Here is a 25,349-nt window from a genome sequence, read left to right as displayed (position 1 = left end):
ATATACTATGTATTCTGTATATGCTGAAAATTTTCAGTTATATAGAGCTGAATTTGATAAAAGGCAGGTTTATCTTGGGCACACTATCTTTATATAAAGCATATAATTGCAGCTGTACTGAAAATTTCAAATCTCTGCTCTATGTCAGAAACTTCCACATATATATTCTTGTGTATAGATTCGTAAACAATTGACGTGGTTCTCTGTCTTGCCTGGTTTCATTTGTGACAGAGTTTCATTATATAACTGTCCTAGATCTTGCTGTGTAGACCAGGCTAGGTGTGAGCTCACAGAGATTGCCTGTCTCCACCTCCCAAGTGCTGCAGTTAAAGGTGTGTCTCATCACAGCCTGTCAGGCATTAAAAGGGACTATGAGTTATTTGGTTTGAAATAGGGTCTCTGTAGCTGAGGCTACCCTTGAACTCACTACGTACTTAGTCTAACCTTTAACTTGTGATTATTCCTCCTGCCCCGGCCTTGCAGGCGCTGGTGTTGCAGGCCTGTGCTGCCACACTGACATGAGTCTGTGATTCATTAGGAATCTTCTCTCTGTAGTCAGTGAGTAAAATCCGCTTAACAGTGTGCCCATTTCCCAGGGACGACCCTCGGTTTCCTACGGTGCGAGGAGTTCTGAGAAGAGGGATGACAGTCGAGGGACTGAAGCAGTTCATCGCCGCTCAGGTAAGTGTCTGTCTCTTTCCCGCTCTCTGCTGCTGGGCCTGCCTTGTGCTGTTGCCTCTGCTCTCCCTACTCACGTTTGTGTGCGTCCTGCTAGGGCTCACTGTGAACTTTGTTTTACTCTCACGCCTGGTGACCTTCCTGCCTTAGCTTCCTGAGTGTTGGGACCGCAGATGTGTAATCCCATGCCATCAAGGATGCCCCCAAGCCACTTTGTATCCCTGGTGGCTTGGGAATTGCTCTGCAGACCAGGTTGGCCTTAAGTCTTCTTCCCTCTGTCTCCCAAGTGCTAGAGCCACTGTCCCTACCTAAGAGAAGACTTTTCTTGAAGGGAGTAAGTTAACATTTTATAATAGTAAAAGATTGGACAAAAGTATTTCCATGCATGGGAGGTCAGGTGTCAACTCTGGCCAGCCTACACAATGGCTTCCAACAGGAAACTGCGTTTAAGGCCACACAGCAAGTTCTAAATTTCAGTGGAGGTAAATCTGCAAGTATTTATGGTTTTGTTTGTTATTCTAAGCATGCTTGACTTGAAGCAGAATCTTCTCCTGAATATTTTGTTTTTTTAGTTTACATTGGGTATGTGCATGTGCGTATACACATGCACGTCTGAGGACAGCTTTTAGGGACATTGTTCTCTCCTTCCTCCATGTCAGTCCCAGGGACTAAACTTAGGTCATTAAACTTGGCGGCAGAAAATTTTTCCCACTGAGTCACCTTGTCAGTCTCTACTTGGTAGTTCTTATCCTTAAACTATTTTTATTGCTTTTCTAGGGCTCCTCAAGGTCTGTTGTGAACATGGAATGGGACAAAATCTGGGCATTTAACAAAAAGGTACACAATCCTCTTCCTCTGCCTCACTCTTGGGTAATAGACATCAGAACTAACTCACTGGAGTGCTTATCACAGGGCCCTCTGAACAATGTTCTCATCGTACAGTCTTTCAGGAAAATGGAATGTTTTCTTTCTTTAAATGGATAAGGGCACTAAGCCTGTTACCCACCCCAGCAAGGAATAATTATTGAAGCAACAAACTCGGATTTATGGGAAATGGTAATAGTTTTTCCTTAAATCTTTTATGAACCCTGTGCATTTCATTTTTCTGCTTTCAAGCTGCGAGCTCTCTGTAAGAAGGTATCACTTCTACTTGTATTGCCGTAAACGTAGCTTTTAGCGTAGTACATGTTACAACCAGGGGAGTTCTACAGCTCTGAAGCACAATCACATGTCTCCAACGACTTGCTCGACAAACCTGGTGACAGTGCATCATCCCTAGTTTGCCAAATGTGTCCTCTGTTCTTTGTGGCAAAGGGAGACGTACGCTAACTTCATTCCCTTGTGTACTGAGAGGACATAGACTTTAAAAATTACATATTGAGTTGTAATAAAGGTTCGCTAACTACAAATGCTGCGCTTTCAGCTTGAAAAAAAAACCAAAGCTTTCTTAATTGGGAAGTCAAACCAGGAATCATGCATATTGACATTGATAATCCCTAATTGGAAGCAGATGCTTGGACACTATAATAAGGCGAATCATTAGAATGCACGTCTGCACTGCGGTTCTGTGATTGTGTTCTGTAAATTCTTCCTTGACATTGCTGCTCGGTTGTGCTGATGTCTTGCCTCAAGTAGTTGCTTGTCTCGCATGTGTCTTGAATTTATTTAGTTTTTCCCTTTTAGTGAGTTTTTTTTAAAAATGTATATTAAGGAATCATTAATTGGTTCTTTCTGTTGCTGCAGTTACTAATAAATACAGGTAGAATTTACAAGCACGTTAATAATTTGTGTACCCTTTTAAACTCGGGCTTTATAGGTCAGAGTTTTAATCAAACTATATGTATGTATTTATTTCAGACATATTAAATGTATTCCTCTGGGTCCCATGATTCCGTGGCTCTTCCCTTCCGTTCCTCCCTGTAGAGAAGTTGCTGAGTCTTCAAATGACTCTTGTGGTGTTTGTTGTTCATACTCTAGGCGTGTGGGGTGCTAGTTGGGTTGTTTTTTATTTATTTTTTTGGTCTTTTGCTCATAGCAATTTGGTTTTCTTCTGTCACTTGTTTTATTTTATCTTCTCCCCCTCCCACACTTACTGACTCATGGTTCTTGAGTCTGGGAGGTCACCAAGTTTCTTCCTTCACATGTTCTTTAACTTACTCTTGGAGGCGTCTTTGCCAGGGCCTTTTGAGCTTTGGGGGCAGAGCTGTACACCCAGGTCTCTTTGCATTACTCTGGGATTCTCTTCTCTTCCTCTCTGTGATGGATCACCTATTTCCTGGACCGTTTTGTTTTGTTTGTAATGGGTCTCCTTGGTGCCCAGGTAGTCTCAAGGGCTTGGACTTAAGTGGTCCTCCTAGCTCAGTCTCCCGAGGAGCTGGGACTACAGACGTGCGTGCACTACCATGCTAGCTGTCATTTCCTTCTAACCATCCTTTCTTTTGTTTTGTGTGGGGTAAAGAGACCGTTTGCATGACATTTTAAAAGTTGTTTTTGAGAGGAAGGCTCACTGTGCTGCCTGGACCAATCTTGAACTTGCAGATGGAAAGGGGCCATCCCACTTCAGCCCCCTGAGTAACCAACTGGGTCTGTGGGTACTTACCTCTGCCAGACTTATGACCTGGCATGTGTGATGGCTTTATTTCTGAGACAGGGTCTTAGTCTGTAGCTCAAGATCTGCCTGGCTATGACCTGTTGTTTTACCTGGAAATTTTAGTACATTAATGTATGGGTCTGTTTTCATCATATCCATTGAAATAACATGGGTTATTCACCTCATCCTTCAGTTCTGGGGTTTCTTAACCCACACTCCCCTTTGTTTTTTGAGACAATCCTCATGTGTTGTGTCTGGCGTCAAACATACAGTGAGTCTCTTGCCTCTGCTCTCAGGTGTTGCCATTGCAGGCAAGTGTAAATTCTTTTTCCTTTTTTGCTTCCCTCTCTCTCCTGTCCTCACTGCTCCCTCTCCCGTGTCTGTGTGCAATGCACATGCTCTACCACTGAGCTTCAACCCAGCATGTCTTCTCTCTGGATGTGTGCAAACACGGGGCCTCTCTCTCTTGATTTGTAGCTCTTCCTAACGAATTTCTCATTTTTCCTGTCATATTTCAAGACCTTCAAAATAACCTTCTATGCCTGTTTCATGGTTTTGGCATTAGTAGTAGTGTCTTGTCCGCTCTGGTTTATCTTATCTGCTCGTGTTTACTATAGGAGTACACAGGGATGCTGAGAGCAGGAGCTTAGCATTCCTGTGTGTTGAGCTGGCTGTGGCGGTGAGAAGAACTCCATGTAGTAACTCAATAGAGAGCTATTGAAAGGCTTTCATTTTTAAATTTTCACTTTGTTTTATGGGGTACGGATATGTGGTCCACATATGTATCTGTGCACTGTATATGTGCCTATTGCCCACAGAGGCACCAGACCCTCTGAGATTGAATTTACAGCTAGTCTCGAGCTGCTCTGAGGTGCTGGAGATAGAACCCAGGTCTTCTGGAAGAGTAGCTAGTGCTCTTAAGCCTTGAGCCATCTCTCCCCCATGTAGTAGCTTCAAACTTCTCTTTTAGCCAGCAGTTTTCCCAGAGGAGTTCCTTTTGTCACTCCTTGAATGTGAAGTCCCTGACTGTCAGGGCTCTAGAGCTAATATGGGAAGTCTGGGAAGGGCTCTACACTGTCATTGTCCCTCCTTCCCTTCCTCTGTTCTTGTGTTTTGATTGTGTGGTATCCTCCACAGGCTCATGTGTTTATATACCCAGTTCCTAGGTGGTGACACTCTTGGGAGGTTGTGACTATACCTTCTCTGATGGCCTGTGTGGTACAGCCAGGCCTCTGGCTTAAGTGTTCTACAGCCATCATCAGTGCCACTGAGCAAGTGCTTAAGTGTAAACCCGGGGACATTTCAGATTCACCCTGTAATACCCTTCTCGGGTTCTTTCAGGCCTCTTTTGGAAATCTTTAGATTCCTTGGAGTCATTTGAAACTACTGGTCCAGAGTCTTAAGAATTACATAATTTTAGAGCAGAAAAGGACTTAATTATCATTTCTTTCTCTCTTCTTTCTTTTTTCTTTTGTTTTAAAGATGAAGCCTCTCTAGGTTGCCCAGGATGATCTCAGCTCATGGGTTGAAGCGCTATTCCTACATCAGTATAAAGTAGTTAAAATTGACAGTTGTGTTCTACCATTTCTGGCTATGAATTCCAATTCTTTAAATAATTCATGGTTCTCCACACTTGCTTGATAAATTTTGTAGAATGTTTTTAAAAACAAATTTCAAAACTTTGCCTAGACCACTTGAGACTTACTTCTTTAGCACAGCCAAGAGTGTGTAGACAGCTCCTAGGTAACTAGCCAGCTGTGGATCCTGTCCCGTAGGTAACTAGCCAGCTGTGGATCCTGTACCCCCCCCTTTTCTTTTCCTTTCTTTCTTTCTTTTTTTTTTTGGAATCAGTGTGCATAGTACATAGCCCTGGTTGTCCTGGACTGGAACTCACTGTGTTGACTAGGCTGGCCTTGCACTCATAGAGATCCTCCTTCCCCTGCCTCCTGAATGCTGGCAATTAAAGCATATGCCACCATGCCTATTTTTGACAGTTTTTCAGGTAAGGAAGTTAGCTTCAAAGAATAGAATTAAGTTTCTTAGAGTTGTGTTGCTTGTTTAAAGATACTTTGGAGGTTTAAATATTATCTGATTGCACTAGCCATCTGTGCATTCATCCATCAGAGCAAGGTTTCCCTTGACTCAGCCAGCCTCTTACTATAAGGACCTGCAGTATGAGAAACCAAGCCCAGCTCTGCATTTGCCTTTGTGCTCATTTTTCTCCCTGGTATTTAGTGTCTAAGCACGTCTGTTGTGCTTGATTAATGGGTACTTTTCACTGGCTCCAGAAAACGGGGCTGCTACTGTTTTGGAGCTAGAATGGGTTGTAGCACAGTTAAGAGATTATTCATTCAGTTAATCTACAGGTACTTACTGTGTGCCAGCCTGTGCCAAGTGTGTATTAGGTTTGGGAGTGTAGTGGTTGCTCTGTGTGTGTACACATTGAATGCCCCTTTTCCAAAACACTTGAGACCAGACGTGCTTCAGATTTCTTACTTTCCTTCATAGAGACCCACTGCGTGTGTGGCATGTAGCTCAATAGGATCACCTTGTTTGTTCTTGTAAACCACAGGGTTGCCTTATTATAGTGACCTAATGCTGTTCTGCTTTAGATGGTGCTTAGCTGATTACAGAAGTGATAACTTCAAATGAACGTCTCTCCAGCAGTGCCAGACTGAATATCAAATTACCTTTAGAACTTAATTTATTAACCCTCACAGGATTCTCATTCCTAATACTGCTAGATTTAAAGATTTTTTAAAAAATATTTCTGACTTGTTCTCTTCCGTTTCTTTTTACCTGCCAGTAAAGAAAATCTTAAATCTTTTGTGTCTGTTGGTTTGTAATTAGTTTTTCATTTTTCTTTTTAAACTTTACTTGAGTGACAGTAAAGAAGTCACAAATAAACTAGATATGAAAGGATTAACAGATAAAAATTAGTAAATGCAGTAACAAATAAAACCAGTTAGTATTCCTGTGCCGTTACTCTTTTTACTTATGATGTGTTACTATGTATTTCAATACGTACATGAGGATGTTTGCTGCAGGTTATTGACCCGGTGGCTCCACGGTATGTCGCGTTGCTGAAGAAGGAAGTGGTTCCAGTGAATGTCCCAGACGCACAGGAAGAGATGAAGGAAGTCGCCAGACACCCCAAGGTCGCCCTGCATTGTGGCTACTGTGTTTTCTTGTGGTTTTGTAATATTTTCAGTTTCATAGTATTTGTCAAGATTTGATACCAGTTGGAACAGATCTTTGTGTGGATTTCTTGCTGAAGTAATTTATGTGATTAGTAATGCCCAGCACATGACAGAACTGTAACATTCTGTCAGCACTTACTTTCCGTTATGTAGAGACAGCTTTTCAATGTGTGAGGAGGTCTTTCCTCTTCCTTCTTAGAGTCATTCAGAAGGTGAGGTGTTACGATTCACATTCTTACCTGTGTATGGAAGCTATGCTACCTCTTCTTTCAACTCTGTACCTTTGTCTTTTCAATCATTAGACCCACTAAAATGCACTCAAACATGCATGGTTGTCAATCAGTAAATGAATAATAATGAAGTAAAATGCATACTGTTTTTTAAAGTCCTGAAACTTTATGAAGAAGGCATTTTTTTTCTTCATCATCATGAACTAAAATAAACTTACTATAAATTGTTACTTTTCAAACTCTGGCTGAAAATGAGGTTAGGACAAGACTAAATCCCAACAAACAAATATCGTGTTCCTTTTTTCCTCTCAAAAAGGCATTAGGGACTACTTATAAGCTTGTATTTTTTATTATTTTATTTTTGAGATTATGTAATTTCCCCTTCCCTTTACTCCCTCCAAACCCTCCTATAAATCCCTCCTTGCTCTTTTAAATTCATGGCCTCTTTTTATCATTAATTGTTGTGTTCTCTCTCTTTCTGTGTGGTGTGTGTGTGTATGTATTCCTAAATGCATATTTACAACTTCCACAGTCTGTAGTGTGTGTGTGTGTGTGTGTGTGTGTGTGTGTGTGTGTGTGTGTGTGTGTGTGTGTGTGTATATTCCTAAATACATATACAACTTACCATGGTCTATATTAATAGCGTGTGTGTGTGTGTGTATGCGTGTATGCTCTTTCCTGTGGTTTTCTGTAGTGGTCTCTGTCTGTTGTATGAGGAGTGAGAATAATTTATCTGTGGATACAGGATAAACATTTAGAATGTACTTAGATATTTATGGTTAGTAAAGTACCAGTTGTAGGTTCTCCTCCAAGATCCATGACTTCACTATCTCCAGATAGTTGGCTATGTTTCCAGTATCAGAATGGTTTCCCTCTTGTTGGGTGGGCCATAAGTTTATTTAGAGAACTGTTGGTTACTGCCAAGATATGTGTGCCACCAATACACCCTTACGGTTATGGTGCCATAGTGGGTGTTACTGTGGTTCATAGGCATTATAGCTGGGTAGGCCTGTTGGTTGCTTCCTTCCTTTGGAAGCTTGCATGGTACCTTCTGGTGAATTGAAAGCTAGTCCTCAGGAAGGGGCCTTTCAGGTCAGTTCCAACTGGGCCTTATGTCTGAAGTGTATGGTGTCTATACCAGTGGGAATTTACCTCTGGGGGCTAGGCAGTCACGGCTATAGTCAATCACCTATAATGCTGGGAGTCTCTTGGACAACTCTGACCAACAACTCAAAGGAGGGTTTCTAGTGCCTGCTGTTAGGTTTTTTGTTAGGTAGATAGTTACATAGTCTGATTCCTTAGGACCTTTTCAGACTTCCTTACTCCCTCTTTCTGTATTTATCTCCCCTTCTCCCAATAAGAGCCCTCCCCCCATTTTTCCCATTTCCACTTTCAGATGACTTGTACCCTGCTTTTACCCTCTTGTTCTCTTGCCTCTGAAATGGTCCTTTTTTCTTTTTCTGGTTTCTGCAGTTTACTCTGGGTTCTGTACTCATGTCTGAAGATTTGGGGCTAAGAGCTAGGTGTTCTTCTTAGTCTTCATCTCTTTCTTCATGTGATCCACAATGTAAATGAGGACATTTACATTTACATGCTTACCCATACATACATGGTATTTTCTCAAAATTAGTCTTCTAAAACACAGAAACTTTACTTTTCTGCCAGGCTGGCATCTGCTGCCTGATAGTGTTGTGAGGGATGACTTTTTTCCTCTGATACAAAGGCAGTGAGGCTGAGGGCTGCAAGACACACTCTGGTTGTGGGGGTGAATACTATGCTTCTAGCCCCCAAGTCAGTGCCCACCCTAGGCTAGAAGCATTTGGGATAGGCTGCCTGGTGTAACTTCCTGGTAGTGATTGGTCCTGTGTCAGAGATGGACTTCCAAGTGTGAGTTTTTTGCTTTGAGGGCACTGTGTGTACCTGTGTAATGAGTGTGCACTGTTTAAATTCAAGAACAGAATTGGGAAGGAACTCGGTAAAACTTGCCCTTCCTAGTTTAACAAAACAGGCTTCTAACTGTAACATGAGAAACTCTGGTAAGAATACAGTGGGGAAGGGAAGGCTTTGCATGCTGCACTAGAGGTTCAGGAGTTTGCTGCTGAATGCATATTCTCCTTTTCTTTTGATCATCCAGAATCCTGATGTTGGTTTGAAGCCTGTGTGGTATAGTCCCAAGGTTTTCATAGAAGGAGCCGATGCAGAAACTTTCTCAGAGGGAGAGATGGTCACATTTATAAACTGGGGCAACATCAACATCACTAAAATACACAAGTAAGTGTTTTTGATTTTCAAATCTGTGGGGAAAAAGTCTTTCATTTTTATTTATGTATTAAACATCATCTAATTCAGACCCTGACTGGTGTCCTTGGCACTGGTGCTGCTGACTAATATATTTGCTCAGATGGAGACACTAAAAGTTTTGTTTTAAATTTATGTGTTTTATTTTTTGTATATGAGTATTTTGTCTGCATGAATGTATGTTTGCCATGTGGTGCTTCAAGCCCCCAGAGGTGGGGAGAGGGCACCAGATGATCTATAGCGAGAGTCAGAGCCAGTTTAGATATACAAAAAATAGGGTTTTTTTTTGTTTCAGAGTGCTCTGATGGCATCTCATTCAGAAATTGCTAAAGGATCCTTTGGCTAGGACTTATATATGTAATCTTTTATATTTTATCTTTAACCACACATTTAAAATAGATTGGACAATGTTAATGATGAATATGACTTTCCAGTAACTATTATGTGCTACAGGTTTTCACCTTCTTTAAATGTACTATGTTTAAGATATTTGTAAGTTCTGAAATCTTAATTATGTGGTCATTGTCATATAGTTGACTATAATTGTTAATTATGTGGTCATTATCATGTCTTTGCCTGTAATTGCAAACTTAGTGATGTAGTCTTTGTCATACACTTTCCTGTAATTGTTAACTTAGCATTGCAAGTTTATAGTGCTTAGCAGTTCAGGTGACTTTAAATTCCTAAGTGTTTATATTCTTCAGCAGATCTGAGCTCCAGTGAATTAGTAGTATTCTGACAGCAGTTTGTTTCATTCATATGACTAATGTCTATCAGACGTATGTTAAACATTTAGGTGTTGATTTCTTCTTCCACTTACTATAGAATAATGCTTTTCTAGTAGTTTACCTTTATCCTTTTGAATACTCTTTGATCTTTTATCTAGAAATGCAGATGGAAAAATTATATCTCTGGATGCAAAATTGAATTTGGAAAACAAAGACTACAAGAAAACAACCAAGATCACTTGGCTTGCTGAGACCGCACACGCTCTCCCTATTCCAGCAATCTGTGTCACCTATGAGCACTTGATTTCAAAGCCAGTGCTCGGGAAAGATGAGGACTTCAAGCAGTACGTCAACAAGGACAGTAAGGTACCTGAAGAAACCAGACCTCATCCTTTCTTACACAAAGTCTAACATTTGGAAAGCTAATTTTAAATGTTTTAGTTTCTTAGTCTAAACAGAAGGACTTGTAGAATTTTAATATAAAGATGTACCTGGACCTGGTGGCTCATGCTGGTAATCCCAATATTTGGAGGGGTTGAGGCAGGAGGATCATGAGTTCATGGCCAGCCTGGGCTACATATTCATATTTTCTCAAAACTCAGATATATAGCTCAGTGGCAGAGCATTAGTATAGCATGTATAAGGTCCTGGGTTCAACTTCCACAATGAAACAAAATAAATGGAAGCAAACAATTAAAAAAGGTGTAAAGAGTAATGTTCCCATTTTTAAATGCCATGTTTTCACGGTGAAGTTAAGTAACTTGCTTGAAGATGCGGTAAGGAGTAGAGGTGGATGGGAATCTGTGGGTCCTGCTGAGAGCCTTTGAGTATTACTGTTCCACCAGCTGTACTTCATAACAAAACAAAACCAGCCAATCAAAATACTTACGTGTACATTCCCACACCAGCATTTTTATATGTGTTATGGGGGGTCCAACTCAGGTCCTCATGCTTTCAAAGCAAAGGCTTTACCGAATGAACCAGTTTTGATTTAAGTGAGCATAGTCTAGCTGTTGGAATATTGCTTGTATTTTACAGCTGTCTTAGTGCTCTACTTAGAAAAATTACATATGGTTCTATATCTTCACAGCATGAAGAACTAATGCTAGGGGATCCCTGCCTTAAGGATTTGAAAAAGGGTGACATCATACAACTGCAGAGAAGAGGATTCTTCATATGTGACCAACCGTATGAACCAGTTAGGTAAATATTGTGTCCTTTTGTGTGTTATTGGTGGTGTTGAGGATTGAGCCCACAGTTTCACAAGCAGACACTACCCCAGCTGTCCTTTAGGTAAATAAATGTAACATCTAACCAAAGTCTTTGACGTTCTCACAGTGAATAATTTACTTGAGCTTGACTAAAACACTGTGTCTGATAAATTTCTGCTCAGCTTAATTTGATCCATATTTAATATTTCAGATTTGAGTTAATTAGTAAGCAAGCACACTGGATATTATATAAGTTAGTCATTTCTAAAGTGAAGCATCCTGCAGTTCACCATGAGATGTGACCAGGTCTCAGATGGTGTACTAGAAGCAGTGAGTTGTTGAGAACAGTGCCTGCCCTCCCCTCACAATATTGGTAGTGGTGTTTGTATGGATTGATGGTGTATGATGTGGCTATGTGCTGTTCTGAGTCCATAGGGCCAGGAAAATCCTTCACTGTAGAGGAGCTTGTTCAGGGCTGCTTAGGTTAGAGAAGCATTAACTGTGTGTATCATTAAATTTATCTGGTAATTCAGTTTTAATTGCTGTTAGATAATTTTGTTTGAATAAGCTCTTGACTATTTTCTTTTTAGCCCATATAGTTGCAAAGAAGCCCCGTGTATCCTCATCTATATACCTGATGGACACACAAAGGAAATGCCAACATCTGGATCAAAGGAAAAGACCAAAGCAGAACCCTCAAAAAAGGAGGTAAATGCCGACCCTTACAGAGAGTGCAGAAACCGCACATTTTATAGCCCAAGGCTTAGAAATGTCTCTTTGAGATTCTGCTTTTTGCTTTGCTATTTGTTTCTCTTATCCTTTCTGGTAAGATGTTTTGTTTTGCTTTTGGGGTTTTGAGACAGGGTTTCTCTGTAGCCCTGGCTGTCCTGGAATTCATTCTGTAGATCAGGCTGACTTCAAAATGACAGAGATCCAGCTGCCTCTGCCTCGTAAATGATGATACTAAAGGTGTGTGCCATCACCACCCGGTGAGAACACATTTTTTAAAAATATAATTTAACTATACCAAAAAACTAAGCCTAGTTCTTGGGGGACTCCCTCATCCCTGCAGTCTATCTTAATACAGGTGGGGACCCACTGAAGACAGTGGTGTGATGATACAAGGTTATACTGGTGGTTTGTGACCAGGCTCTGTCTAGCAGGAACTAGGGAAGGGTGTGGGGTGGGTAGGGAGTAGGAGGTGGAATTAGGGAAAACCTGTAACTTCCAGATTTATTTTGGTTGACTGGGTAAATACATAATCTGAGACAGGAAAGACAGAAGACAGTTCATTAGGAGAGGAAAAGCTGGAACTATTTGTAGTGAGAATGTATGTTTTATGCTTAATGCTAATTTGAACCGACTAAAATCTCTTGAGTTCACCCAGAAGGAAAAAGAGAGAGTAACAGCAATTTAAGTGGCAGCATCCTTATAACTGTTTTTGTGCATTTGATTGTGTTCCAACAATTTCAAACTTTGGGCTTCCTCCTTTCCTGCTCCCTTCCTCTTTCTCAGTAGTATCATAATGCTAGGTAAGTGATCAGCCACTGAGCAAGTATCCCGAGCCCAGCATCCCTTAGATATGTAAAGTTACTTGCTTATGTAGCTTATGTTTTTATTTAAAGTGTGGTGTGTGTGTGTGTGTGTGTGTGTGTGTGTGTGTGTGTGTGTGTGTGTGTGTGTGTGTGTGTGTGTGTGTGTGTGTGGTTGTTTTTCCAGCATGTAGGTCTATATCACCTGTGTGTCTGGTGATCACAGAGGCCAGAAACGGGTATCATTCCCTGAAACTTACAGATGGTCATTAGTGGCCATGTTGGTGCTGGGACCTGAATGCAAGTCCTCTGGAAGAACAACTGATGCTTTTGACTGCCAAGTCATCTCTCCAGCCATATCAGTAGTTATCAAACTCAGAATTAGAAGTACTTGTCTCAGTTTCTTTGACATGGGATCTGACCACGTTGCCCAGCTTGGTTTAGTCCATCCCTACTTCCTGATGCTGTTTGTAAGCAAATGTGACCATGCCAGGTTGGTGAGCTGGGATGGTTTTAAGAATGACTAATTTACTTAAAATAATTTAATTAAATATTAAATTAAAATTAAAATCCAGTTGCATGTTAGCATAAATAACATTTTTTGTTTTTTTTTTTGGGGGGGGGTAGGGTGGAAGCCAGAATCTCAATATATTCCAGGCTGGCCTAGAACTAGCTGGCTAAGTAGCTCATGCTTGTCTTGAATTTGTAATCCTACCTCAACTTCCTGAATGCTGGGATTACAGGGATATATGTCATCGGGCCAGGTTTCAAAAATACCATTTTTTATGAAAAATAACTTTTCCAGAACAAAGCTTGCTGTTCAAAGAATAGTGTCATTTTGAAGTTTGCAAATCCTTTTTTGTTGATGCTTGGGGGAGGGCAATTGTTGGTTCTCACTGTGTAGTCCTGGTTGGTCAAGAACTTGCTGTGTAAATCAGTGTGATTTATCCGCTGGGCTTAAAGGCCATGCCACCATACCCAGTCTTGCACATCTCTTTAATTTAAGCACTTCTAAAAACTTAAACTGAATGCTCATTAAGAGAATGAGATCACAAAAGGCCTATTACACGCTAGTATAATATTACAATGGAAATAGCTATGACCTTCCAGCCCCTCTTTAAAGGGGCTGCAGAAACTCTGAGATCTGTGCAGCAGTCCCTCACTGGTCCCATGTGGCACCCACCCTCCTTCCTACACTCTCTGAAGGTTACTGACCGGTGAGTGCTTTTGAATGTCTGTCATACTAGAAGTAATGGGGCTGTCATACTAGAAGAGTATAGGCTTAATACAAACCACTGAATGTCTTGCTTGGTGTCATTTAAATCATAGCTGTTACCACCAAAAGCTAAGCTGAGCTAAACATCCAAAGTAATCATTCACCTGAATGCCACATGATGGTGGCTCTGTGGTGGACATGGCCTCCAGCATGGTAGCGTCATGATAGGGAGGCTACTTATGTTAACAGCTTAGACCTCCAGAATCAAGGGTCTGGAAGAAAGGAAGCAAACAGCAAATGTCAGAAGTGTGTGCAGTAGGTGTCACAGTTGAGTCTGTTGTGCACTGTCAAGAAGATAATTCTCAGCTTGCCCAGATTCAGGGCACAGATACCCACTTTAGGTGGGAGGAGTTTCAAAGAGTGTGTGGATGTGCTTTGAAACCTAAAAGCAGTCCAAGTGCAATTGACCAGTATGCATTTGTACTCAGTACTGTCATGAGAGGTTCCGTAGCCTCAGTGGTTTCCTTTTGATGGTCCTTGAAGGTATGTCTCCATTAAGAGACTGTTGCTGTCAACATTGAAGTCTGATCTAGGGCTTAGTGGTGTGTGTGTGTGTGTGTGTGTGTGTGTGTGTGTGTGTGTGTGTGTGTGTGTGTGTGTGTGTGTGTGTGTGTGTGTTTCTTGCTTCAGCTCCCAACATCGTATGGTACCACATCTGATTCTCTCAGAGTAGCTCAGCGAATTCTTTGCTAATAAGTAATTGACACTTGCCTTAACTTACAGATTTATTTCTATTTTCTCATCAGCCTAAATGGGTTAAATATACTTAACCTTTATAAAAAAATACGTAATTCTTTTATGTTGTGTCTCTAGTATGTGTGGTAATGGTGATTTGTTTTTATTTGAGATAGGGTTTCTTTGTGTAGTCCTGACTGTCTTCAAACTAGGTTTGCAGACTAGGCTGGCCTCAAACTCCCAGAGATCCACCTGCCTCTGCCTCCCGAGTGCTGGGATTAAAAGTATGCGCCACCACCGCCTGACCTGAACCAACATTTAACACTGGACAGTAGATCTCTTTACTCCACCAGGTACCATGAGACACAATAAAGTACCAAATAATAATATACTCAGAGACTCTGTCATTTAGTTCTTAGAGCAACATGACCAATAAGTAAGTAGCAGTTAGTATCCAGTTTAAGCCAGAATAGATCTGGTAGCCCAGCAGTGGTTTATTCTTGACCTGAGTGAGTACAGGTTCCTATGGGATCCTCTTGCCTCCCTCAGGTTTCCCTATGATGAGAGTGCTGCCATGACTGTTTACCTCTCCCTTTGTCTACTGCGGCCGTTTCTGTGGGGATAAGGTTTTTGGGTGTGAGCTGATCATCTGCACTTTTGAAATCCTGGGTTTGATATAAGCTTGTGAGAATGTTTGACAAGAGTTAATACTTGGCTTTTGGTTTTCTGTGTCCATAGACAAGCTCTGCTCCTAAAGAAGGCCCAATGCCTGCTGTGAGTATTTGTGCTGCGTCTGAGTCCTCCTCCACCCTTTACAGCCGAGTGGCGGCTCAGGGGGATGTGGTCCGCGACTTGAAAGCCAAGAAAGCAGCAAAGGAAGACATCGATGCAGCGGTGAAGCAGCTCTTGGCTTTAAAAGCTGAATATAAACAGAAAACCGGGCACGAGTACAAACCTGGGAACCCCCCCACTGCACCAGCACAGAGTGCTTCTACTGAGCCACCACCCAGCGCTGTGGAAGACGGGTCTCTGTACGATAAAGTTGCTGCCCAAGGCGAGGTGGTCCGGAAACTGAAGGCTGAGAAAGCTCCTAAGGTCAGTGTGCTGGAGCTGAGTGCACCTTAAGCAAGACTGAGTTCCGACTGTTTGAACATAGTCCCTCTCCCCGGGGAGCAGTTTGCAGCTTAGCCAATCACAGAGCAGGATCACGTGACTCCACTGTTTGAGTGGCAGGTTTTTAAAGTGGCCATTAAACCTGCCTATGAGGTCTTACCAACCTGAATGGACGTGCCATCCTTAGCACCAGTGATGTGGCTGCTGGGGGAGCTGAGGGAAGAAGGCATGGTTCTGGGGAGCAGACAGGGGACGGGACGGTGGTTGGGAAGGAGGCATAGAGGTGGGGTGTGGGCTCCAGTGGGTGGTGGACATGAACTGAGGGGCAGTCAGCATTTCAGAGGCAGGTACAAGTCCACAGACTCCAGCATTCTTCCTGTTGAGGCTGTGCCTGATCCTTCCCAGATCCAGCACAAGCACAGATGGCGTTTTTTAAAATGTAGAAAAACTACATTTATTCATTATGTATTCAGTATCTGAATGGGTTTTTAATTCAGCAGCCATAACATAGCAAAGTCTTTATAAAGCACTAAACTTTAGATCCCACATCCCAGTTTAGCAAACTGAACACCGTCAGACGTACTCAGTAGTCTCTGTTGTCTTTGTCTCTGATGCTGTAGACATGGAGTTGGGTGTTTGAAATTTAGACCCAGAGCCTGACCCCTACCCGAGAGCAGAGAGTATTGAAAACTTACATTACTAAAGGTTTTTACAGACTAATTCCGAGCTCTGTGCAGTGCTGTACCAGCTGTCATGACTCCTCTGGGGCTATTTCTTACAGGCTTTGGTAGCTAACTAAGCACAGATTCCTAGTTAGAAGATCCTACTTTTAAAAATGCTGTGATCTTTCAATTGGTTAACCTCAGTGTCTCATAAACATGGGCCACAAGCTTCAGCGCTCCCACCACGGCAGCTAGAAAAGCACTGGTTCTGATTGCCATTCCCTCCTATCCGCCAAGTGCAAACCTCTGCTTTATGGGTTATTACCGACGTGCGTAAGTATCGCTTGCTTTTGTGTGCTAAGGAGAAAAGATGGATGTTTTTAGAGTAGAAAATTTGATGTGTCTTAGCTATTTTGAAAAGTTGTCTTGTTAGCATGTAAGTAACTAAGGAGACTAGATTTTTCCTTTTGATTTTCCCACCATTCTCCATGTTGAAATGCTTCCATCTGGTGGCTGCTGCACAGATAGCTCTTCACTCACTTCATTCTAAATGAGACCAGATGAGCGCCTCTGTTTTTCTCCATTTTCTTCGTTTCCCAATCTTACAGTTGTAAGATCACTTTCACATACCTCAGATTTAGTCTGAAACTTTTAGAGGAAGTTTGTATGGACTGTTTAAGTCATTATTAGTCCACATTGATGACTATGTTAAATTTTATATGTGTAATCCCTATCTCATAAGCTCAAAACAATCTTTGTCCATTAAGAACTTAACATCTGTTAGCTCTGGATGTTGTATATTGTTCCAAGAAGGAAGTACATCGTGCAGTTTCACTTAGTAAATTCCTTTCAATTCAGAAAAAATTTACAAGGTTACTCTCCTCATCCTTTAGTTGTACATTATGTATTGCTAGAGACACATTCAGCTAATAAAGCAGTACATGTGTTCATGAATGGTGTGCACGTGTGTGAAGATGCGTGTTTGCCAGATGTTGACTTGAGGAGGCCTGCTCTGTCTGTCTACCTCATCATTTGAGGCAGGGACCCACTGAAGCTACTATTTTGGCTGGACTGTGAAGACAAGGATATAATTATTTCACTAGACCCAAGATAAATGATGAATGGGTGTTTATTGGAACAATTACACAGAACAATATGAAGAACCTCAGGAGCACTACTCTGCCCTTCCTACTGGATCCACATCCCTTGGGTGTGGCCGCCACCACAAGTTTGCTGCAAGACCACACAGGACTGTCTAGCTAGCGAGCCCCTCGTGCACACATAGCATGCAGTTTCTGTCTACCTCTTGCCATGTAACCCTGGATCAAGCACTTAGTTTCTGAGATTTGCTGCTTCTGTAAAGTGTAGATGAGGATGAGGAGTTTTTTGAGAATTAAATAAGACAGTCCTTACAGAACACTTAGCATGGCATCTGGCATAGAGTAAGTATGTGTTGAAATGATATTTTTTTTTTGTTAATTTCCCTCAAGGACCTTATACATACTTCCTAAACCATGTGGGAAATGTGCACAGTAATTGGTAGAGTTTGGCTCTTATTTTGGAAGTATGTATTATTTATCCATGTAATCTTGATAGAATAGAATATATTATTCAATGGTATAATTGATTGTTTACCTTAATTTTCTGTTCTATAAAATTTCAAATTTATAGCTGGGAGGTAGTGTGCACACCTTTAATCCCAGCACTCAGGAGGCAGAGGCAAGTGCATCTCTGTGAGTTTGAGGCCATACTGGTTTACAAAGCTACACAGAGAAACCCTGTCTTAGAAAACAAAACAAAATTCAGATTTATGTTGTCAAACTAGGAAATTTTCTGTATGAAACTCTACCATTTGACTTCAAACTCAAGTGAATGTTTAAACTTTATGTATGTATGTACGCGTGTGTGCATGTGTGTGTGTGTGAATGTAGGGCATATGTAGAAGTCAGAGACAACTGTGGGAGTCAGTTCTCTCCTGGGTCAAACTTGGATCATTGGAACTTACTTAAAAAGTATTTTGTGAATGTATTTTCAGAGGGGTCCCTTTTTCTTCACATTTTCATTCTTTTAGCTAATAGTGTCCTGATTTTCTTTTTTCTGCCCTTCCTTCCACTTTCCTCTGCACGCCCCCCCCCCTTACCTTTGTCTTCCTTCTTCCTTTAACTGTGACCTTTTTCTTAAGAAAGGAACTCTATTGGGATAATCCTTAATTCTACAGTAATAGCAACAAGAGTCACATTGGGAATACAGACAGCCTTCCCTAATCCTCTCTTTGTTCACCCCCAACCCCTTTTTTCCTGAGTCAAGGTCACACTCTGTAGCTCAGGCTAGCCTTGAACTCGGGATCCTTCTGCCTCAGTTTCACTAACCTGGAATCACCTAGACTCTCCTTTTCACTTCCTCCCTCTTTGCTGTTCCGGGGATAGCGGACTGCAAGTCTGTAGGCAGGAACACAGCAGCCCAAGAAGGTGTGCTACTCGCTCCTGTCACACTGACTGTTTCCTGTGTGGGGTGTGATGTCCTTGTGTCTGTCACACTGACTGTTTCCTGTGTGGGGTGTGATGTCCTTGTGTCTGTCACACTGTTTCCTGTGTGGGGTGTGATGTACTCGCGCCTGTCACACTGACTCTGTGCTGCTGTCTTCTGTGGTAGTGTTATCCTTTTCTGTTTATGTTGAATTATTAGACATTGAAATATGCAGGCAATCGGGAAACTTCAGACGTCAGTGTACTTTCTCATTTCTTTTTAGTTTTTGAAAGTGGTCTGTGGAGACTGGTTTCAGAACTTGGTCATATAACAAAACTGAAGGCACACGAATCCTTATATAAAGTAGCATTGTGTTTCCATATTGTCTGTTCATTTTCTTCTGTGTATTGATTGTGGGCTTAGTTAGAATCCTCCTTGGATTACTCACTGTCCCGTTTAGGAGATGATCATGAGGCATGTGTACATTTTCAGAGTAGAGCAGTGTTTGCCGCATGCACCTTTAATAAGAAAGTCTATTTTGCTCAGCTGAGTCTTTGAAAGGATTTTTGAATGAAATTATTAATCCAGGTTTTTTCTTTCTTTGCCCACTTTTTCTTTTATGTGGGAGTATGTATTACGATGTAATTTTTTGTTTTCAAACATTTTTCTTTGGACCAAAAGTGAAATATGCATGGATCTCTGGACATAGACAGCTAAGTATACTGTGAAAATGATTAAGGACTTTGAGATGGCATTGAAATATTCGTAGATGTTGTGAAGTACTTCTCTTCCTCTTTATTTTCAGGCTAAAGTAAATGAAGCTGTGGAATGTTTACTGTCCCTGAAAGCTGAGTATAAAGAAAAAACTGGGAAGGAATATGTACCTGGTCAGCCCCCAGCACCCCAGAGGTCACAACCAAGTCCTGCCAGGACAGCTGAGCCTGCTGGCGCAGAGACAGCAGAGGCCAGGGCACTGTTCGACAGAGTGGCTTGTCAAGGAGAAGTAGTTCGGAAACTTAAAGCTGAAAAGGCCTCTAAGGTCAGTGTGGGCCTGTTTTTATTTAATTTACATAACCATGTGTAACTGTTAGACAGTGCACTGCATAGATCATATGTGTCTAGTACTCTAGGCTAGTTTTGTCCCTTTTATATTCTGTAATTTATTTTCTTAGCATATTTTAGCATTTTGTGTCTACATCTGTTGCCCTTAATTGTTTGTAAGCCTCGTAAATCTGGGTGTGGTATTTGTTAATGTATGCCAAGACAGTAATATGCACTGAGTGTTGTCCTCCTTTGTCCCCTTTACACTAAAGGGTCAGGTGGATTCAGCTGTCCAAGAACTCCTTCAGCTGAAGGCACAGTACAAGTCCCTGACAGGAATTGAGTATAAGCCTGTGTCTGCTACTGGATCTGAAGACAAAGATAAGAAGAAGAAAGAAAAAGAAAATAAATCTGAAAAGCAGAATAAGCCTCAGAAACAAAACGATGGCCAAGGGAAAGACTCCTCTAAAAGCCAGGGCAGTGGACTGTCATCGAGCGGAGCTGGAGAAGGACAGGGACCTAAGAAACAGACCAGGTACCAACCATTTCTGCATGACTTCAGTTCTCAAGGGAGCTGTTTTTAATATAAGTAGCTCTTGGTCTGTTATCATCAAGGCAGAATGTTGATAGTCTAACGTCATCAGGTAACTTCTGTTGAAGTTTAAAATAGGCAGCACATCGCCTGCTCTCTTGCAGAAATCCCTGTCTTGTTTCCTCCACCAGGGAAATGAATTGATCATCACTGTCATGGGGTCAGCATCAGTCTCATGTTCTGTTGTGAAGAGACACCCTGACCAGGGCAGCTTACAGAAGGAAGAGTTAAGAGTCCATGATCACGTTGGCTGGCAGGCAGGCAGGCAGGCAGGCAGGCATGCATGAATGGCGTTGAGCAGGAGCTGAGAGTTTACATCCTGCTGTGCAGGCAGAAGGAGAAAGAGACTGGGCCTGGAATGGGATTTTGAAATCTCAAAACTCAACCCCAAGACACACCTACCCTCTTCTGACAAGGCCATACCTCCTAATCCTTCCCAAACAGTGCCAGCTGACAGCCAGGCATTCAAATGTCTGAGCCTATGGGATGCTCAGCCTTGCAGTTTAAACAAACAGTGCAGAGCACAGAAAGCTCTGAAGTCGGAAGCAGTTGTGACCCCAGGTGTGCTGGGTAAGGCACTAAACTAGTACTAGTTCATTGTGTATCTACTGAGAGAATAGCTGTATGTGTAAAATACATAAATGTTCCTTTTACTACATGCGGCTTAAACACACTTTGCTTTGTGGGTTTTTTTTTCCCCAAATGAAAGTTATTCACAAGAAGTAAACAAGAATTTTATTCTCAATAGGATTTTGAAGTTGGTAGTTTACATATAAAACAGCTGGTTTAAAGACTAGACAGTAGATTGTACGTCCTTTTCAGTTTTTTCCTATCTGAACAGTGTACCTCTCCTTCCAAAAGTATAGGCCAAACATATTTTAACAGGCTTCCTGTCATGGCTTCCTAGGCAAAAATGCTGTTAGTGAGATAGTTTGATTTTTTTTATTTCTTTAGCTTTATACCAAATTTAGCTGCCTCTCATTTTTGTGTGCCATCTCCTTGGAGAGTAGAGGAACTCCTCCATTTTTGTGTATTGACTCAGCATTCAGTAGTTGTGTATATAGAACAGTAGACAAAAGGTTAGAGCATCTCTCGTCCCTTCACCTTCTGACTACCCATGTGTCGCCCTCAGTTTCACATAGGAAAAGAGAGTGAAATTGTAAATACACTACAAATCTAAGACCATAAAGCCTTGCTTGCCAAAACACGTGCTTCTTATAGAACACGGTTAACAGGCAGATCTTTTGTCATTTTAGGGGGTGGGGACCAAGTTTTCCTGTGTAGCTTAGGCCTGCCTCAGTTTTCTTGCTGAGGTTATAGGTGTGCACACCCCATGCCCAAATCATGTTTGGGACTGAGGAAAGGAGTGTTCCCTGGAGTAGAGGTTGAGGGGTGGCAGGAGATCTAGGACAAACAAAAGGTCCTTCCTTCCTAGGCAAGGGTTCTGCTAAATCCCAAACCGTGTGTGTGTGTGTGTGTGTGTGTGTGTGTGTGTGTGTGTGTGTGTGTGTGTGTGTATTTGTTCAATTCAAATATTGTTCATTTTTACAAACACCCACCTCTACGTGTTCTCTTTAGTATGTGAATATTCACTTGTATGTGGATATTCATTTATTTGTGTATAGTTGGTAGCTACTATTTTTATTACTTTTTACATTGTACCTTTACTGAAACACTGATCGTTTTAGTTGTTGGTATCACCTATGTTGAGATTGGCAAAAGCTTTTTTAGTAGAGACTGTATGCGAACAGATTTTGTCCTTGCCAAATAGTATATTAATTGAATAAGAATTTTGTAATAAATAAATAAATGTCTTTAAAAATCATAGTTCTAAACAGGTTTGGCCTTAGCAGTTTCCACGGTCAACGTCTGACCAACTTTTGCAAAGCTGTTTTGATGCTGATCGGGTGTGATGGCGCACACTCATGATCTTAGTACTCCAGAGACAGGCAAGGAAACTGCAAGCTTGAGCCAGTCTCTGATCTATCTGTCAAGTTATAGCCAAGCAGGGGTTAAATAGTGAAATCATCCCTGTGTTAAAAAACAAAGACTGAACTATTTTCTAGATAAAAACATTATTGTGAAAATGAATGTAAAAAGATACAAACATAAAAATGGCTGAAAACTAAGAAAAACTCCCCTTTTGAGCATTTATTCTTAGTTTCAGTCTAGCCTGCTGTGGTTTGAATGCATCTCACAGTACACACACTGGCAACTGGGTCCCCAGTTGGTGGAGGTCATCGTATGTAAAGGTGTGGAGCCTTGGCATTAGTAGTTAGGGTAAGCAGGGGTCCAGAAAAAAGGTTCAGTGATGGTGTTAATTAAAACAGGAGGAGTCACCCTGCTAGCTGCTTCTTAGTTCTTGCTGTGTCATGCCTGGCACAAGTTATGCCTGTAGAGGGCCCTCTCCACCCACAGGCCTGATGCCCACACCCCGGTGTTTGAGCCTCCAGCACCAAGAGCCAAGTAAGCTTCTGCTCTCTAGCTGATTTGTTCTCCAGGAAAGAAAACAGACGAAGACACAGCTAAAAGCGGTTGCCGAATAAAGGGTTCATGTTTCCTTTTGCATGTCTGCAGATTGGGTCTTGAAGCAAAAAAAGAAGAAAATCTTGCCGAATGGTACTCCCAAGTGAGTATGCTTTCAGTGAACTTTTTTTGTTAACATATTCAAGGTTGACTTTATGTTCAGATTCCAAAGTATAGATTGGCATCCCCCATTCTCTTCTTGGTTGCACACGTTTGTTTGTGTACATGAGCACATATGCATGTGGAGGCCAGAAGATGTGCGAGGCAGGTATTTTACATACTTCATGCAACCTCCCATGATGCCCATTATAATAACTATCAAGTCATGTGCAGTGGCACAGCCATGTAACCCCCCACTCGGAAGATGAAGGCAAGAGTAGTTCCAGGCTAGCTGGTCTACACAGTGAAACTGTCTCAAAATAAAATCTAAAAGGAAGGCTCAGGGATAAGTCTACAGACTTTAGAGTTATGTTATGTGTTGCCTCTGCATGTAAGAAAGTGTTTCCCTCCACATTAAGGAGGGTGTTTCCAAGCCAGGCATGATGGAGCTTGCCTGTAATTCCAGCATTTGAGAGGCAGAGGCAGGCAGGTCTCTGAGTTCAAGGTCAGCTTGATCTACAGAGTTCCAGGACAACCAAGGCTACTCATAGAAACCCTGTTTTGAAAAACCAAAATAAACAAACGAATGAGGGTGTTAAGAACTTTGATTACCACACGTTCTTGCCTTTGCACTAGAATACTGGTTCAGTTTCCAGGCTTTTCTCTTTGACAGGTCATCACAAAGTCAGAGATGATTGAATACTACGATGTGAGTGGCTGCTATATCCTCCGGCCCTGGTCATACTCCATTTGGGAATCCATCAAGGACTTCTTTGATGCTGAGATCAAGAAACTCGGTGTTGAGAACTGCTACTTCCCCATATTTGTGTCTCAGGCCGCATTAGAGAAAGAGAAGAGTCACATTGAGGACTTTGCCCCCGAGGTACACCAGAAAAGATGTGCTTTTTCTTTTTGTGGTTTTTCTCTTACAAACTCAAAATCAAATCTCCAGTAGAGTTTAGCTGCTGGTACATTTCTTTACAATGTCCTATTTCTTCTACCCTGATGGCAGGGTTAGTTATTAGTCACATCCTCTGACTGAATGACTTGTCCATTCCCTTCTGGTAACAGCAAAAGTCTGAACTTTCTTTAGTTGATACTGAGAAAACCTGAAAGTTGATATATACTTACGCTCTTCAAAAACACCATTAAAACTGTGTCCATAATCATTTTTGTCTTGCTAGGTTGCTTGGGTTACAAGATCTGGTAAGACAGAGCTGGCAGAGCCGATTGCCATTCGACCTACTAGTGAAACAGGTGAGCCAATTTGTTACAGTAGGATGTCAGTCTGTGTCCATCTTTCTTCTTCTTTTTACACTTTAGGTCCATTGTTTATTTTTATACATGAAGCCATGAATTTGTAGGGAATGGATTCCAGCTTTGCATGTATGTGGCTAAAGGCACAGGGCCGCTCTTCCTAAAAAGCCTGGAGAGCGTATGGTCGGCTCCTCTCCTCTTCCCATCGTGTTTGCCATTTTGGGGAGTTACTGGAAGACAGCTGCTGTGGCTGAAAGCCGTTTTCCTTTTTTAAACAGTATCGTTATTTGTTCAGGGCTACAACTTCTCAGAGGAAATGTATTGGATTATTCTTGAGATTGTTTATAAAATTGCAAATGATGTTTCTATTCATTTAGATTTATATTCCTGTAGAGTTTGTTTTTGAGACAGGGTCTCACATCCAACTGTAGCTGACCTGGACCCTGGTGGTTAGATCAGGCTAACCTGAGCTCTCAGAGACCCAATTCCCAAGTGCTGGGATTAAAGGTGTACACCTCCATGCTCACCTCCTGGGTCTTTAGAGTGGAAGGCAGAGACAACTCAGCTGACATAACCATTTCCCTGGAATTATACTTAGTGAATGGGCATGCCGTCAGGTTTGAGGCTTTGGCTGGTGGCTTGGTCCTACAGTGATCACCTACTGTCTTCAAGTCAGTGTGCTTGTAACAAGTCTAGCATTTCCAGTATGTTTTTACATTTGCACTTTTGAAATTATGACTAATAGTTTTCTTGTTTTTTCTCATAACAAATTATTAGTTTTGTTTTACTGATTGTACATTGTAGACCAGTCATAATTTTAATTCATGGCAAGAGTTTTCTTCATTGGATGGTTAATTTGAATGTAACATACTGATTCTGCTACATAGCTGAATTCAGAAATAACATTAACATCTTTAAATTTGATTGTGATATTTGTAAGTCAGAGGACAGAATTAAGCAAGATGAAGAATGAAAATAACTTTACATAGAGCGTGGAATATACTAGCCTTCACCCAAAGAGAACATGGAAACAACACTTACATACAAATAGATGAAGCACACAAAGTATGATCATATTAGGTAGATTTGCCTATCTTCAGGGTTGTGATTTATGAAATATGTAATAATGTCATTCAGTGAACGTCACAAATACTGGAGCAAACACACTTTAATTC

At 41.5% G+C, this 25,349-nt stretch overlaps 1 protein-coding gene across 2 annotated transcripts in view; it reads left to right on the top strand.

The window, feature by feature from the left end:
* The window catches only part of Eprs1 (glutamyl-prolyl-tRNA synthetase 1), a 63,612-nt gene that overhangs the window by 25,219 nt on the left and 13,044 nt on the right, over positions 1 to 25,349 (top strand). Inside the window, exons 11-24 of one of the 2 annotated variants that reach the window (XM_040738943.1) lie at positions 597 to 681; positions 1,456 to 1,515; positions 1,795 to 1,815; positions 6,316 to 6,426; positions 8,833 to 8,969; positions 9,883 to 10,090; positions 10,815 to 10,927; positions 11,526 to 11,643; positions 15,157 to 15,513; positions 19,465 to 19,698; positions 19,973 to 20,235; positions 22,870 to 22,921; positions 23,591 to 23,800; positions 24,102 to 24,174. In XM_040738943.1, the coding sequence (XP_040594877.1) occupies positions 597 to 681; positions 1,456 to 1,515; positions 1,795 to 1,815; positions 6,316 to 6,426; positions 8,833 to 8,969; positions 9,883 to 10,090; positions 10,815 to 10,927; positions 11,526 to 11,643; positions 15,157 to 15,513; positions 19,465 to 19,698; positions 19,973 to 20,235; positions 22,870 to 22,921; positions 23,591 to 23,800; positions 24,102 to 24,174 (2,042 nt within the window). The remainder of the gene's footprint in view (positions 1 to 596; positions 682 to 1,455; positions 1,516 to 1,794; positions 1,816 to 6,315; positions 6,427 to 8,832; positions 8,970 to 9,882; positions 10,091 to 10,814; positions 10,928 to 11,525; positions 11,644 to 15,156; positions 15,514 to 19,464; positions 19,699 to 19,972; positions 20,236 to 22,869; positions 22,922 to 23,590; positions 23,801 to 24,101; positions 24,175 to 25,349) is intronic. The other variant, XM_005082436.4, reaches the window with a different exon arrangement.

Source organism: Mesocricetus auratus, unplaced genomic scaffold, assembly GCF_017639785.1.
Source record: "Mesocricetus auratus isolate SY011 unplaced genomic scaffold, BCM_Maur_2.0 Super-Scaffold_100676, whole genome shotgun sequence".
NCBI lineage: Eukaryota > Metazoa > Chordata > Mammalia > Rodentia > Cricetidae > Mesocricetus > Mesocricetus auratus.
Note: the sequence above shows the minus strand (reverse complement) of the source record. Positions and strands in the feature narration are given on the sequence as shown.